This window comes from Macaca nemestrina, chromosome 18 (assembly GCF_043159975.1).
Source record: "Macaca nemestrina isolate mMacNem1 chromosome 18, mMacNem.hap1, whole genome shotgun sequence".
Taxonomy (NCBI): Eukaryota; Metazoa; Chordata; class Mammalia; order Primates; family Cercopithecidae; genus Macaca; species Macaca nemestrina.
The window spans coordinates 52,250,695-52,267,421 of NC_092142.1; the positions used below are offsets into that span (position 1 = coordinate 52,250,695).

At 39.2% G+C, this 16,727-nt stretch overlaps 1 protein-coding gene, 1 long non-coding RNA gene and 1 pseudogene across 15 annotated transcripts in view; 2 read left to right on the forward strand and 1 right to left on the reverse strand.

The window, feature by feature from the left end:
• The window catches only part of LOC105494102 (chromodomain helicase DNA binding protein 9), a 276,902-nt gene that overhangs the window by 240,887 nt on the left and 19,288 nt on the right, over positions 1-16,727 (forward strand). For 8 of the 11 annotated variants that reach the window (XM_011762222.3, XM_071084529.1, XM_071084532.1 and 5 more), the window contains 5 exons: positions 1,139-1,358; positions 5,280-5,482; positions 12,109-13,017; positions 14,644-14,807; positions 16,103-16,375. In XM_011762222.3, coding sequence (XP_011760524.1) covers positions 1,139-1,358; positions 5,280-5,482; positions 12,109-13,017; positions 14,644-14,807; positions 16,103-16,375 — 1,769 coding nt within the window. The remainder of the gene's footprint in view (positions 1-1,138; positions 1,359-5,279; positions 5,483-12,108; positions 13,018-14,643; positions 14,808-16,102; positions 16,376-16,727) is intronic. The other 3 variants (XM_071084531.1, XM_024796634.2, XM_024796635.2) reach the window with 1 other exon arrangement.
• The window catches only part of LOC112428924 (uncharacterized), a 47,225-nt gene that overhangs the window by 5,468 nt on the left and 25,030 nt on the right, over positions 1-16,727 (reverse strand). For 2 of the 4 annotated variants that reach the window (XR_011616462.1, XR_011616461.1), the window contains exons 4-5: positions 15,042-15,128; positions 6,511-6,645 (exon numbers count right to left, since the gene is read on the reverse strand). This is a non-coding gene — a long non-coding RNA (uncharacterized lncRNA). Of the gene's footprint in view, positions 1-6,510; positions 6,646-15,041; positions 15,129-16,727 lie in introns of those variants that run through there. The other 2 variants (XR_011616465.1, XR_011616464.1) reach the window with 1 other exon arrangement.
• On the forward strand, positions 6,498-12,086 carry LOC139359876 (pachytene checkpoint protein 2 homolog; annotated as a pseudogene).

Consider the following 16,727-nt stretch of genomic DNA (forward strand, 5'->3'; position numbering starts at 1 on the left):
TGACTTGATAAACTTGTATGTGAGATTTCATCATTAAAGTGTTGATCCAATAATATATTCAACTTCTTTTTCATTGTATGACATTAAGAGTCATTCTTTATCACCTAGTTTCTACAAAGCCTTTCTGTGCCAGGTCTTGCTTCTACTTCCATCTGATATCAAGATAGAAATGCACTGTCACAAGAGTACACTCACTCCCACCAGCATCCCAGAGGAACAGTGCCTCACCCTGCCATAGTTCAACTAGGAATGAAAAAGTAGTTTTTTTGGCTGGGCGCGGTGGCTCAAGCCTGTAATCCCAGCACTTTGGGAGGCCAAGACGGGCGGATCACGAGGTCAGGAGATCGAGACCATCCTGGCTAACACGGTGAAACCCTGCCTCTACTAAAAAATACAAAAAACTAGCCGGGCGAGGTGGCGGGCGCCTGTAGTCCCAGCTACTCGGAAGGCTGAGGCAGGAGAATGGCATAAACCCGGGAGGCGGAGCTTGCAGTGAGCTGAGATCCGGCCACTGCACCCCAGCCTGGGCGACAGAGTGAGACTCCGTCTTAAAAAAAAAAAAAAAAAGAAAGAAAAAGTAGTTTTTGCTTAGTATGAATGATTACAGCTTGATTATGGTATAGATAATTATACTATTACACCTTGGAAATAGAGCATTAGAGCCTACACTTACTAGGTGGATAAAACTTAAAAGTTACATCGTTGTCATCTTGAATTTTAAAAATGTTTCTTCCCAATGACTTCAAATATTTTGATTCTAATTAAACTGAGATAAACTTAATACAGAAGGCTTCCATGAGAAACGTTTGCAATATTCAGTGTCTCATGGATTCACTTTGGCTTTTAGTTTATTTAAGTTAAAGCCTTGAATATTTGCCAGCCAGTGTGATATATACTAGACATGCAAGAGTTGTATTTGCTGTGCAACTCTTTATTCCACTGTATTCTACCTACTTTGAACTGCTCTTAAAGTTTGTTGTAATGTTTCCTATAGCTATTGTTAAAAGAAGCTTTTATTGTGAGAAATGTGGTTGTTTTTTTCCCACATAGATTGAATTAAAAATTTTTAAAGTAAAGTTGCTACTTTTGTGAGCTTCATACAGTATCTGTTTAGTTACTATTACTTATTTAACTATAGATGGTCAACTGATGGAGGGTGATAAAGTATATTGGCCTACTCAGTCAGCTTTAACCACACGTTTGAGGCGTCTCATCACTGCATACCAGCGTACTAATAAAAACAGACAAATTCAACAGATACAACCAACTTTCTCAGTGCCTACCAGTGTAATGCAGCCTATTTATGAGGAAGCCACTCTTAATCCTAAAATGGCAGCCAAGATAGAAAGACAGCAAAGGTAAGACAATAACACTAATTTTTTAATGCATTGTGTGTAAATATAGCTGTCCATTCCAAAGCCTGTCTGGGTACAATTATCACGCTTTGTGGAAAACATACATAGAATGTTGGTCAAAGCAAACTACCTTGTGCACGTACACACATATACTAACACATTTATATATGTGTAAGTGTGGTAAAATTTACAAAGATTATTGTGTTTTATAGTTAACTAACCATACTTTAATCATTTTTTTGTCATGTTTAGGAACACTGAGGTATTTAAAAAATAAATAAATAACTGGGCACAGTGGCTAATGCCTATAATCCCAGCACTTTGGGAGGCCGAGGTGGGAAGATTGCTTGAGCTCAGGAGTTCCAAGCGAGACCCCCATCTCTACAAAAAATGCAAAAATTAGCCAGGTGTGGTGGCGCATGCCTGTGGTCCCAGCCACTCAAGAGACTAAAGTGGGAGTATCACTTGAGCCCGGAAGGTCTGTGCTGCAGTGACACGTGATTGTGCCACTGCATTGCAGCCTAAGTGACAGAGCAAGACTGTCTCAAAAAGCAGAAACAAGTGAAAGTGTAGAGCAAACTCATGAATCGAATCATTGGCCGGGCGCCATGGCTCACACCTGTAATCCCAGCACTTTGGGAGGCCGAGGTGGGTGAATCGCTTGAGGCCAGGAGTTCGAGACCAGCCTGGCTAACATGGCAAAACCCCATCTCTACTAAAAATACAAAAATTAGCCAGGTGTGGTGGTGCGCACCTTTAATCCCAGCTACTTAGGAGCCTGAGGCATGAGAATCGCTTGAACCCAGGAGACAGAGGTTGCAGTGAGCTGATACCACACCACTGAACTCCAGCCTGAGTGACAGAGTGAGACCATCTCAAAAAAAAAAAAAATAAATAAAAGAATTATCAGTAGAACAAAAGTTTATGTTAATTAAATTCCATTCTATCGTATTTTATATTTTATATCCAGACTTTTATGAAATATAAAAATGTATGGAAAGCATACATTCCTTTATTCAGAAGCAAATCCTTGGAACTACTGAAGTCAAAGGGAACAAATTGCAAGCGACCTTGTTAAAAAGACAGGCAAACTTCTCTCATTCCACAAGCTTTAACTTCTTGAATAGAGTACATGGGAAAGAATAGCTATCTTTGGCATAACCTGACTTCCTTGTTACCCATGTCCTTGGATGTTCTCTGGAAGATATATTGTTCTTTTGATAAATTGTTCATTTGTTATTTCATTTGTAGCACATTGATCATACTTAAAATTTAGTCTGACACTTAAGATTTTAGTTATCTTAGTCATAATTTTCAAATACTACTGACTCTGTAAATGAACTGTTTTTGTTATCTATTGTTGCATAACAAACTACCCCAAAACACAATGCTTTAAAACAGCATTAATTTTTTATTTCTCCCAATTCTGTGAGTTGATTCAGGTGCTGCTTCTGCATTGTATGCTGTTGGCTGGGTTTCTGAGATACCTAGAAGAGCCAAAGAGCCACAGTAGCCTCACTCATACGACTTAACAGTTGGTGCTAGCTGCCAGCTGGGAGCTCATATCCCGAGAGGGACTATTCCAAGTAGAAAGGCAGAGGCTGCAGATTTCTTATGACCCAGTCTCAGTAGTTACAAAATGTCATTTTTGCCACCCTCTGTTGGTCAGAAAAAGCCACAAGGCCAGCCCAGATTTAGGGAAAAGGGAAATAGATTCTACCTGTTAATGGGAAGAGTGGCAAAGCATTTGTGACCGTCTTTAATCTACTACAAATTTTCCCTCCATCTGTTGAATTGGGATTAATCTTCCTACAATATTAGTTTTATCATAATATTCGATGGCTCCTTATTTAGTATAGGTAAAAAGTGTTAAGTTCTTAAGCCTAAGTTTGAAGGTCTCTTCATTTTTGGTTTTAATATGCATTTCTAACTTTATCCACTTCTTTTCCCTCAGCCAGAGTGCTCTACTTATTCTTGACTTCATACCCTAGCCTATATTGTTTCTGTCACCTGGAACACCCTTTCTACCTGTTTATTTCACACCTAGCCCATCCTTCAGAGCTCAGCATATGGCCCATTTCCTCGAATAATTTTTTTTTTCTTGAGACGGAGTCTCCCTCCGTCACCCAGACTGGAGTAAAGTGGCACAATCGTGGCTCACTGCAGCCTCTGCCTCCGGGGTTCAAGCGATTCTCCTGCCTCAGCCTCCAGAGTGGCTGAGACTACAGGTGTGCATCACTATGCCTCGCTAATTTTTGTATATTTAGTAGAGACTGGGTTTCACCATGTTGGCCAGGCTTGTCTTGAACTCCTGACCTCAAGTGGTCCGTCTGCCTCAGCCTCCCAAAGTGCTGGGATTACAGGCATGAGCCACTGCACCTGGCCTCTTCTATTAATTTTTTAAACCAGTCTAGCTCACAGTATTCTATTTTTTGTACTCACATAGCAACTCATCTAAGTAAACTACTTGTTTGTCACAATAATAAAAGATACTGTAATGAAATTCAACTCTTCCTTTCTATGTCTTTCTCAATTGTATCTTCTTGGGAGTGGGCACTCTGTCATATTTTTTGTCCTGTGTAGTCTTTCAATTAATCATTTTTCCCATTTTTATTCTTATTATGCAGATTGAATGACTTGGGTTTCCCAAGCTAACTATTTTTACATCATAATTAAATTAATCTTCTTAATGTATCACTATGATAAAAATGGCCCATTCACATTTTTCAAAGGTCTTTCCAATATGTTTTTTCTCATTTACACAACAATCCTGTGAGTTAAGCAAGGACAGGGTTCTACACATGCACTGAGGTTTGCAGATCTGTGGTGCATGATGATAATATTACCATTTCAAAGCATCAGGAGCTTTCAACTGAAAGAGATTACTTTTACCCAGGCATTTAGGGCATTTCATAATCTGACCCAAACCCTATCTGGCGTTGTCCCCAATATAAGCCATATCCTTGTCAATCTGGAATACTCATCCTTCCCCTACAATATGGAGCACTCCCTCTTTGCTTACTCTGTGCTTTCTTCCTAGCTTTCCCTAACCTTCGCCTTGTCCCATCTGAAATGCGTCTTACTCTGTGATGCCTTTCTTGATTATCAAGTCTGAACTAATCCTTCTATCTTCTGTGCTCTCCTGAAAATTTTGGTTTCTTTAACTCATACAAATATAAGCCATCACCTTATACTATAAATGTGTTTGATTTTATCTTTTTCCTGAAGGGTAGTGTCATCTTATATGATTTTGTATCCTGTGCTTATTTTCTCACATAGTAAAAATGCAAAACACTGTTATTGTCTGAAGGAATAGTGTATACTTTTAAAAGTACGTTGGGGACACATGTAATCAGGACCTCCTGAGGCTGTGTCACAGGCACACATCCTTAAATATTAAAAGTGATTGTTTTTCTTTTTTTTTTTTTTTGAGACAGAGTCTCGCTCTGTTGCCCAGGCTGGAGTGCAGTGGCGTAATCTCATGTCACTGCAAGCTCCGCCTCCTGGGTTCACGCCATTCTCCTGCCTCAGCCTCCCAAGTAGCTGGGACTACAGGCGCTGACCACCATGCCCAGCTAATTTTATTTTTGTATTTTTAGTAGAGACGAGGTTTCACCGTGTTAGCCAGGATGGTCTCGATCTCGTGACCTCGTGATCTGCCTGCCTCAGCCTCCCAAAGTGCTGGGATTACAAGCGTGAGCCACTGCTCCCGGCCCATTAAAAGTAAATTTTTTAAAAAAACGTATGGCTGGATAGATGAGTTAACTAGCATTTTAAAATGTTTTACAAGGCAGCAATCTTGTATTTAATCCTATAGTGTTAGGTACTTGAAATGTTTTAAGTTTGTATTATAGTAATTATATTTAGTATTAATATTAATTTTAGTGACCAGTGTGGTTTTTGTTTTAATCTGACTCAAAACAGATGGACAAGAAGAGAAGAAGCTGACTTTTATAGGGTTGTATCTACATTTGGAGTCGTTTTTGACCCTGACAGAGGCCAGTTTGATTGGACAAAATTTAGAGCTATGGCTAGGCTACATAAGAAAACTGATGATAGTTTGGAAAAATATTTGTATGCATTCATGTCCATGTGTCGGAGGGTTTGTCGTCTTCCTTCCAAAGAAGGTATGTATAAAATTTCTTTTTTTTTCCTTGTTTCGGTCAAAGAAGCAAAAATCACTAAAATTCAGAAATTTCCAATTTGTCTCTTTTATGTGAAATTTCAATACTATCTAATTCAACTTGTCAATAATTTTTTAGAATTGTAAATAAACTAGCTTAAAGATCCCCTATTCTTTAATCCTGCTATTAAAATGTGATCTAAAGAGAATAAAGGTATACATGGAGTTTTAAGAAAATAGGTAGAGTTTAGTGATAGATTTATTATTAGGAGGTGGTGGAAGATAAAGGATTGCTTTTGTTAAACAGAACTAACCTATATTTTCAGTCCATCTTAGAGGAATTGCACTAGAGGGTTTATTTACCTAAATAATTTTACAAGGAATGAAGCCCCCACTCATAAAACATTTTAAAGAATTTTCTAGAAAAGATCTCCCAGGGCCATCTTCACAGAAGACTACTAAGCAGAGGTGTTGATGCAACTCAACTAACGAATTGTTCTGGGATGCATTTCATTGTCTTCAAAGCCCAGAGACATAGCTCATCCTGTCAACAGTTCTTCTCAGTAATGCTATGTCATGAACCATTGTCTCCATTCTTTGTTGTGTATGATTTCTGACTGCTAAACCCAATGGCCTGCTATTCCTGTTTTATAGTAAACAGATTTCCTTACTTGTTTTAAATGTATTTCCTAACAGATTTTTTTGTCAGTTCACTGAATGGAATAGCCAATCCCTTGATTACTAGGTAATTCAGAGTAGATTTCAGTCTGTTTTCAGGTCTACTGGAAAACCATAAATGAGTTTAAAATGACAGATAAAGCAAAATATTGTGTCATTTATAGTTGGCAAGAGGCCCTCATTTTTAAAAAATTTTCTTAATTCCCATCAATGATATAGTGATATGAATATATTTATCACTTTTGATTCTAGTTTTAAAAGGGAAAGGGCTAATTACTAAATAATCTTTGAAAATGTAGGGCTTCCTCAGAAATGTGAGTAAGGATATTTGAGGCAGGGGCATGAGGCGGTGGTGGCCAGGCTCAGGCCAGGACCCCACTCCTTCCAGTGGCACCATGGGGAAGGCTGTGGGCAACCCAAAGCAGGCACTGCCCTGCGTGGCCAAGTCACGGACAGTCCACATGGAGGTGCATCAGTACAGAGGCAGCACTGCAAAAAAGAAAAAAAAAAGACATAAAGCTGAGTGTTAGAAAGATACTCACCAGGCTGGGCACAATGGCTCACGCCTGTAATCCCAGCACTTTGGGAGGCCAAGGTACGAGGATCACTTGAGCCCAGAAGTTTGAGACAAACCAGGGCAACATAGGGAGACCCCATGTTTACAAAAACAAAAAAAAATAGCCACATGTAGTGGTGCATGACTGTGGTCCCAGCTACTTGAGAGGCTAAGGCAGGACCCAGGACCTGGACCCAAGACCCAGGACTAGGACCCAGAAGGTCGAGGCTGCAGTGACCCATGATGACACCACTGCACTTGATCTCGAGCAACAGACCTTGTCCCTAAAATAAATGAACAGAAAGTTTACTCACAAAACATAATAGTGTGTTTGGTGATTATACGTGGACTGGTTGATGAACCCTTTCTGACCAGGAATATGCAGGATTCTATTGTTGACACAGAATTAAAGGTTAAAGACCCATAGCTCATTGATTTGAGTGCATGCACTATTGCACTTCACATCTTCCAGCAGAATGAAGATGGCCCTAGCAGTGAAAATTTGGAGGAAGAGACAGAAGATAGAATTGTGGCAAATCACAGGGTTCTGCCTGCAGCCAAATCCCATGGGCTTTGGAACAGCCTAGTGTCTGATGTGGGAAGTCAAATCACACCTTGATTATATGATTACAACCTTACCATTTTCAGACAAGAATGTCAACAGCAGCCTCAGCACCTGGAACCAGGTGGTGCTGCTGCAGGGTCCTCCAGGAACTGGAAAAACATTCCTATGTAAAGCATTAGCCCAGAAGTTGACTATTAAACTTTCAAGCAGGTATCAGTATGGCCAATTAATTGAAATAAATAGCCCTAGCCTCTTTTCTAAGCAGTTTTCCAAAAGTGACAAGCTGATAACTAAGATGTTCCAGAAGATTTAAGATTTGATTGATTATAAAGATGCTGTGGCATTTTCACTGATTGATGAGATAGAAAGTCTCACAGCCACCCATAATGAAAGCCATCAGGCACCATTGGCATGGTCAACACTGTCTTGACCCAAATTAAATTAAAAGGCATTTTAATGTAGTGATTCCAACTACTTCCCAACATCACCGTGAAGATTGACATGACTTTTGTGGACAGGTCTGCTATCACACAGTGTATTGGTCTGTGCTCTGCAGCAGCCATCTTCAAAATTTACCTTTTTTGTTTGGAAGAACTTGTCAAGTGACAAGTCATATACCCTCCTCAGCAGCTTTTAACCCTCCAAAAGCTGGAGATGATTGGCTTCATTGAAAACAATGTGTCAAAATTGAGCTTCCTTTTGAGTGACATTTCAAAGAAGATCAAAGGCCTCCATGGCCAGTTCCTGAGGAAACTCCTTTTTCTGGCTCATACACTGTATGTCCAGGCTACACCAGGCTTTCTCTCTGGCCGTGGACAAGCAGTTTGAAGAGACGCAAGAAGCTTTCAGCTTACATTTGGTCCTGGGCTTCCCATTCTATAGCTTTATAGTGGAGAGCACACAAATAGTAAGTAATACCACTTGCCTCACAACAGCCACCACTCTGGAAATCCTCTCTATAAAAATTTGCTTAGCTCTGTCTACAAGCCAGAAACCTACAACACCAACCTTTGTTATAAGTATCATATTTACTTTAGTTTAAAATGCACATTAGAAGACAAACAGCTTGTCATTTTAACTGTTTTTTAAAGATAAATTCAAATGTTTAAAAGATAATTCAAATGTTAATTTGAATGTCTCTTTTGTTAAGAATTGTCTCAGTGTGGCCAGCGCAAGTGACTCATGCCTGTAATCCCAACACTTTGGGAGGCTAAGGCAGGTGGATCACAAGGTCAGGAGGTCGAGACCATCCTGGCCAACATGGTGAAATCCCATCTCTACTAAAGATACAAAAAATTAGCTGGGTATAGTGGCACGGACCTGTAATCCCAGCTACTCGGGAGGCTGAGGCAGGAGAATCGCTTGAACCTGGGAGGTGGAGATTGCAGTGAGCTGAGATCGCGTCATTGCACTCCAGCCTGGGTGACAGAGTGAGACTCCGTCTCAAAAAAAAAAAAAGAATTATCTAAGTGTGTTTATTTCCATCCTGCTTCCAACTGATGGATGCAAAATGCTACACAAGTTTGGTTTTTTTAAAAAAGGAAGATTAACATAGGTATTATAGAAGCAGGAGAACTGTATCACCCTAAATAATGCTATGTAATCATAGCATTAAAAAATGAACATATCATTCAAGCTAGAAGGTGGCAATGGCTTTATGATGTCAGCTTGATTAATGCAAAAATGGCTTGGAGACTTTTTAATGGATAAGAAAAACCTATTTGTATGTTAATAGAAATTGAAAGAAAATTCTAGGTAACTGTTCTTTTATAATAATCAAACATGGTCCCATTTGCAGGAAGAGTGCAGACCTGCAGTGTTCAAGTGAGATGCGTGCTGGACATCCCTCATAAACCAGTGCAGGCACACATGCATTGCTTGGATATTCCCATTGTTTTGTTGGTTCAATAACATTATTCACATCTCAGACCAGACATGATGGCTTACGCCTGTAATCCCTACATTTTGGGAGGTCAAGGCTGGTGGGGCAACATGGTGAAACCCTGTTTATACTAAAAATACAAAAATTAGTTGGGCGTGGTGGCGGGCACCCGTAATCCCAGCTGTTCGGGAGGCCAAGGCATGAGAATCGCTTGAGCCCAGGAGGCGGAGGTTGCAGTGAGCCAAGATCGCACCATTCTACTCCAGCATGGGCGATAGAGCAAGCCTCTGTCTCAAAAAAAGAAAAAAAAAAACAAAACCTTATTCACATCTCAAATGATGATTCATGTTAATAGAATATAAGATAAATGGGACAATAATTGGTCTATGTTAAATAATATTATGTTTTGCTTTTATGTCATGTTAAATTTCAGTTGCTTCTCTTAGCCTTTTGGCTAAGATCAAATGTAAAATTGATTTCATATTAATGCTTTGTTAAAAAAAATGTGAGTGAGGTTGAGGTTCTACTTAGAGCATTTCTCAAATTTCCTCACTTTACAGTGTCCTTAATGTCTCAGTAATTTTTTTCACAGCACTCAAGGCCAGAAGAATTACCTAACATTTCTGTCTAATGAATAATTAGGTCTGACAGCTCAATACATATTTATGTCCTCACAATCCAGTAATTATTTAAAAACACACTCAAAGAAAAAATAATACTTCTTTCTTAAGTAGCCATAATTACTAATCAAATGTGTGCACTGGTTGGGCACTGTATAACTTTTCAAATCTTAGAAGTAGACTGTGTACTTCCCACCTTGTTTCCTGCTCCATGTTGATTTTTGCATGGTTCTTGATTTTTTTTTCACGTTTTTTTGTTTTGAACTACTTTTAAAATTACAGAAGAGTGCAAAAAATGTACAAGGAGTTTCCATCTATCTCTCACCCTTCCTATCTCTTTTTTTTTTTTTTTTTTTTTTTTGAGACGGAGTCTCGCTCTGTCATCTAGGCTGGAGTGCAGTGGCGTGATCTCGGCTCACTGCAAGCTCCGCCCCGGGTTCACGCCATTCTCCTGCCTTAGCCTCCTGAGTAGCTGGGACTACAGGCGCCCGCCACCATGCCTGGCTAATTTTTTGGTTTTTTTTTAGTAGAGACGGTGTTTCACTGTGTTAGCCAGGATGGTCTCAACATCCTGACCTCATGATCCACCCGCCTCGGCCTCCCAAAGTGCTGGGATTACAGGCGTGAGCCACTGTGCCCGGCCCTTCCTCTCTTAATGTTAACATTTTATCAGAGTAATTATAGTATAATTATCAAAACAGGAAATTAACATTAATGCCATTAATTAAACTAAATACTTATTTTAGTTTTACCAATTTTTCAACTAATGTTCTTTTTTGTTCCAAGATCCTACAGTGTATTTGCTTTTTCTTTCTCGTTAGCTTCCTGCAGTCTGTAACAGGTTCTCAGCTATTCCTTATTTTTAATGACTTTGATACCTTTGAAAAGTGTTGATCAGTTATTTAGCTGTGTATCCCTCAATTTGAGCTTGTCTTATGTTTTTACATGAGTGGATTGAGGTCATGCATTTTTGGCAAGAGTGCCACAGAAATGATGTGTTCTCAGAATGTAGTATCAAGGGATTGGTGATGTCAGTATGTCTTATTACTGATGATGTTGACTTTAATTGTGTGGTTAAGGTAGTTTATGCCACATTTGGCCAGCGTAAAAATACTGTAATTAACAAATATCTTAAGCTTCACAAATCTTGTTTCTTCTGAAACTTTCACCCATTGATTTTTAGTATCTTCCAGATACTAAATCTTGTCTACAGCAGTTTTTTCTGTGGAATTCTGCTGTAAGAAAGGATGTTTCCTTCTCTCTCGTCTATTTAATAATCAGTTATTTATTCATACCAGTATGGATTCATGGATACTTACTCTATAGGTTACAATCCAGTATTGTTTTTATTTATTGCTCAGATTGTTCCGTATTTGGCATTAGGAGCTGCTTATGTTGGTCCCTGCATTATTTCAGCAAGCCTGTATTTCTTGAGTACTGCCCAAGTGTCAGTAACCCACTTTTGCAAAGGCATAACCTTATCAAAGGGGAGGTAGCATGAGCTCATGTTGAAACTAAACTGTCTCAAGCTAGTAATTTGTACAGTGTTTGAAAGATGTGGCTGTGTTTCCCTAGAAATTTGAGAAAGCCCTTGTTGCCCCTGTGAGTTCATTCCAATGTCCTGTTCCCTTTTGCAGTTTGAGATATGCCAGCTTACATTTGTTTATGGAGTATCACTTAACACAAGCTTGTCCAGCCCGTGGCCCAGGACAGCTTTGAATGCGGCCCAACACAAATTTGTAAACTTTCTTAAAATATCATGAGGTCATTTTTTGGGGTTTTTTTTTTTTTGCAATTTTTTTAAGCTCATCAGCTACCATTAGTGTTAGTGTATTTTATATGTGGCCCAATACAATTCTTCTTACAATGCAGTCCAGGGAAGCCAAAAGATTGGACAACCCTGAACAGTTCTAATTTATATTTATAAGTGAGTTTGAGCAAGTGTTTGTGTCTTTAAGACAAGTGTTATTAAATGCATAGGTCATAGGGAATTTCTTAAAAGAAAATTCCCAGTTCTATTAATGTACTTCCAAAATAATCCTACATTAACATTACATTTACATCCAGCCATTAACATCCAGTGTTTTATGTTACATGATTTTTAGTACTTATTTTTATAACTTTCTCCTCACTGGAATTTCAGAATTTCAAAATCCTCACTGAATTTTTTCTCACTGAAAAGAAATTCTAGGAACTATACAGTGATATTACATGGAGGCACATTTTAGAAACGGTATTGTTATAAATATATAAAGATGTGTTTATAATGATTTATTTATAAATAGAGGATTTTTGAGATTAATATTTTTGTCCTTTTTTCAATATGTAGAATTGGTGGATCCAAATATTTTTATCCAGCCCATCACAGAAGAACGTGCTTCTAGGACTTTGTATCGCATTGAACTTCTAAGGAAAGTACGGGAACAGGCCCTTCGACATCCACAGTTGTTTGAACGCTTAAAGCTTTGTCATCCAAATCCAGATTTACCAGTCTGGTGGGAATGTGGCCCTCATGATAGGGATTTGCTTATTGGTGCTGCCAAACATGGGGTGAGCCGAACAGACTATCACATTCTTCGTGATCCTGAACTCTCATTTATGGCAGCTCAGAGGAGCTACAGTCAAAGTAAGATAGCTCATTCAAGGACTTCTACCCCACTTTTACAGCAATATCAAGTAGCACTTTCTGCTTCTCCTCTTACCTCTCTACCTAGGCTCCTAGATGCTAAAGGTATTATTCTAGAGGAGATGAAAGTTAAAAGTGAAAACCTTAAAGAGGAGCCTCAGTCTTCTGAAGAAGAATCTATGTCTTCTGTGGAAACCAGGACACTAATAAAATCTGAGCCTGTAAGTCCAAAGAATGGTGTTTTACCACAGGCTACTGGAGACCAGAAATCTGGTGGAAAAAATGAAACAGACAGACGCATGGTTGCAGCCAGAACGGAACCCCTAACTCCAAACCCAGCTTCTAAGAAACCAAGAGTCCACAAAAGAGGATCGGAATCCAGCTCTGATTCTGACTCAGATTCTGAGAGATCATCCTGTTCTTCCAGATCATCTTCTTCCTCATCGTCCTCCTCTTCTTGCTCCCACTCTCGATCAGGCTCTAGTTCTTCTTCATCTTCATCTTGTTCTTCAGCATCTTCTTCATCCTCCTCCTCTACCTCTTCCTCCTCCTCCTCCTCTTCATCTTCATCAGAAGAAAGCGACAGTGATGAAGAGGAAGCCCAAAAACGAGGTACTATGCATAAAATAATTCTACATTTTTAAGATAACTTTTCTTTTTTTTTTTTTTGAGACAGAGTTTCGCTCTTGTTGCCCAGGCTGGAGTGCAATGGTGCAATCTCAGCTCACTTCAACCTCTACCTCCTGGGTTCAAGCGACTCTCCTGCCTCAGCCTCCCAAGTAGCTGGGATTACAGGCATGTGCCACCATGTGTATTTTTAGTAGAGACTGGGTTTCTCCATGTTGGTCAGGCTGATCTCAAACTCCCGACCTCAGGTGATTTGCCCACCTCAGCCTCCCAAAGTGCTGGGATTACAGGCATGAGCCACCAGGCCCGGCCTAATAAAACTTTTCAAGTGAAAATGAAAAGAACTTGCTTCAGGTAACTTAAGGATGTTTAAAATTGTTTGCCTAAGGTGTTTTTTTTTTGTTTTGAAATGGAGTCTTGCTCTGTCGCCTAGGCTGGAGTGCAATGGCATGATCTCAGCTCACCGCAACCTCCGCCTCCCGGGTTCAAGCAATTCTCCTGCCTCAGCCTCCTGAGTAGCTAGGATTACAGGCATCCACCACCATGTCCAGCTAATTTTTGTATTTTTGTAGAGACAGGGTTTCACTGTGTTGGCCAGGCCAGTCTTGAACTCCTGACCTTAGGTGATCCGCCTGCCTTAGCCTCCCAAAGTGCTGGGATTACAGGCGTAAGCCACTGCACCTGGCCTGTTTGCTTAAGTTTTATATATACAAATTTTCTTAGGAAAGCAATTGAGAAGAAAACTAGAGTTACTGATACAAATTCCCTATTCAATATTCAAGGCATTGCAAAGTAATCAGGCAATTTAATTAGAAATTTTATACAATAGTTTTATTTCTTTGTGATTGTCTTAAATTGAATATTATATTTTCCCCAGGAACAAGTTGATTAGTGAACAAGTAAAAGATAATATTATATAGCAGTCACCAAGAGTCTTAGACCAATTAGAATATCATAAGCCATTTGTCAGCCATGACAAATGCTTGTCAGCAGAACAATGTTTGGTGGTCCCCTTCTGCAGGAGCCGTTGCAGCAGTCCACCAGTTCAGGGACAAGAAAATGAGCCCAATTAAACATGAGCAGGAGCTGGGGTCCTTATAACAACTCCATAGGCATAACTTTCAGGGTTGCCGCAAGGAACAGGCCCAATTCTAAGAGTTATAGGAGTCACCTCATCAAGAGATCCTTGTGGTATCCTCATCAGGTATTTATAGTTCTGCCAATCCAGATGAAGTCTACCAATCAGGAGTTGTTTTCAAAATAATGAGTAATGAAGTCAGGCGTAGTGCACACCTGTAATCCAAGCTACTTGAGAGGCTGAGGCAGGAGTATTGCTTGAGTCTAGGAGTTCTGTCCAGGCTGTGCGACACAGCAAGACCCTGTCTAATAATGATAGGTACTTTTTTTATATCCTAAATGATTTTCTTCCCTTTTTTTATCATTTGTTTTTACTTCTAACATTTTCATTTTCTGAATAATTATATAAGATCTTTCTTGTATAAGATGTTTACACATTATAATTATAAGATGTTTCTGAATAATTATATAAGATCTTTCTATATAAAACTATTTTATGTAGCCTTTAAAAAATATGATTATAATTGTTCTTAGCGGAAAGTACTACTCACATGAAAGCCTATGATGAAGAAAGCGTCGCATCACTGAGCACTACGCAGGATGAGACTCAGGATAGTTTTCAGATGAACAATGGGACACCAGAGTCTGCTTATATCTTACAAGGTGGATATATGCTGGCAGCCTCATATTGGCCAAAGGTAAAGAAATAATTTCTTATTGGGATAGGTCATTTCTTAGTATTTTTCTATATTGCTTCAATGGTAGATATTCTTACTATGTGGAAAAATAGGTCAGTGTAAAATGTAGGATAACATTTTGGTGTTAGCTTCAAAAGTATAAATTACTACTATCAAGTAAATAGTTCTACTTTAATGTATATGCTTCTCAACATAACATTAAAATATTTAGAATAAAAGATAATGAATCCTTACTTGCAAGTTAATCTTAAAGTGCTTCTTTATGAAATAGGTGCTTTTGACTGAGTCTCCTTGAAGAAGTTTACTGTTGCCAGTTGTGACCTAGAAAGAAAAGTTCATTTAAATACATGTACATTCAGTGGAAGAATAAAGATTGGATTAATACAATTTTTCTTCCTTTTTTTTTTTTTTTTTTTTTTTTTGAGTCTCGCTCTGTCGCCCAAGCTGGCTTACAGTGGCACAATCTTGGCTCACTGCAACCTCCACCTCCCAGGTTCATGCAATTCTCCTGCCTCAGCCTCCCAAGTAGCTGAGATTACAGGCACCCACCACCCTGCCTGGCTAATTTTTGTATTTTTAGTAGAGACAGGGTTTCACCATGTTGGCCAGGATGGTCTCGAACTCCTGTCCTCAAATGATCCGCCCACCTCGGCCTCCCAAAGTGCTGAGATTACAGGTGTGAGCCAGTGTGCCCAACCAATTTGTCTTCCATTATGTGACTAGACTAGTGCTGGAATACTTACCTTTAAGAATGAGGTTGGGAAATGGGAGAATGGAGGGCTTTTCTCCTCTTCTGTATACGTCTAAGTTGTTTGAACTTTTTATTGGGCGTTTCTATTACTTTTTAATTATAACAAAAAACTATTTTTGTGGTATAATATTTTGTCTGTCTGTTTGTTTTTGAGACACGGTCTTACTCTGTCACCCAGGCTGGAGTATAGTGGCACAATTTTTTAATTTTTTGCAGAGACGGGGTTTGCTATGCTGCCCAGGCTGGTCTCAGTCTCCTGGCTTCAAGCAGTCCTCCCACCTTGGCCTCCCAAAGTGCTGGGATTACAGACAGGTGTGAGCCACCATGCCTGCTTATGGTATAATATTTTTGAACTTCACCAAAGGGAATCTGTACTCAAATAACTTGTTGCAGAATTGTAATATATGTATGTGAGAATATGTATGCATAGCACATACACATATATTGAACTAGGGTTAAATCCATAAAGACTCTTGAGCTATTTGATCTCCAAAGTTCTGATCTAATTATTAAAATTATACTTTGATGTTGCACGCTTTTCTAGGATCGTGTGATGATCAACAGGTTGGACAGTATTTGTCAAACAGTTCTGAAAGGAAAGTGGCCTTCAGCTAGAAGAAGTTATGATGCTAACACAGTGGCTTCTTTCTATACCACAAAACTGCTGGACAGCCCTGGAGCAGCTACAGAATACAGTGAGCCCAGTGTACCCACTCCCCCAGGTGCTGGTGTTAAAGAAGAACATGATCAGTCAACACAGATGTCAAAGGTGAAGAAGCATGTACGAGAAAAGGAGTTTACAGTGAAAATCAAAGACGTATGTGTATTTTTATTGCCCTAGGGCCTGATTGCGATTGCGGTGTGCAGCATGCTTTTCCTGCAAATGGCTGCCTGCTCTTACTCTTCCTTCCTTCACATACCTGTTTCTTGGTATTTGGATTATTTTCTTTATGATATCCAGGTTATTAAACTTGAATGTTCTACTAGAGGGATCGTCATTAAATAATGCTTTTCTCCTTATGCTTCTGAACATAGTTCTAATCAAAATGCTTTCTTAAACTGTGTGACAATTTCTAATTGTTTTGGTTCTTTTATATAGTATTTAAATGGTATGTCAGTGTACTTTCTGTTTTAAACATTTAGCATGCCCTGTTATCAGTAATGTTTCA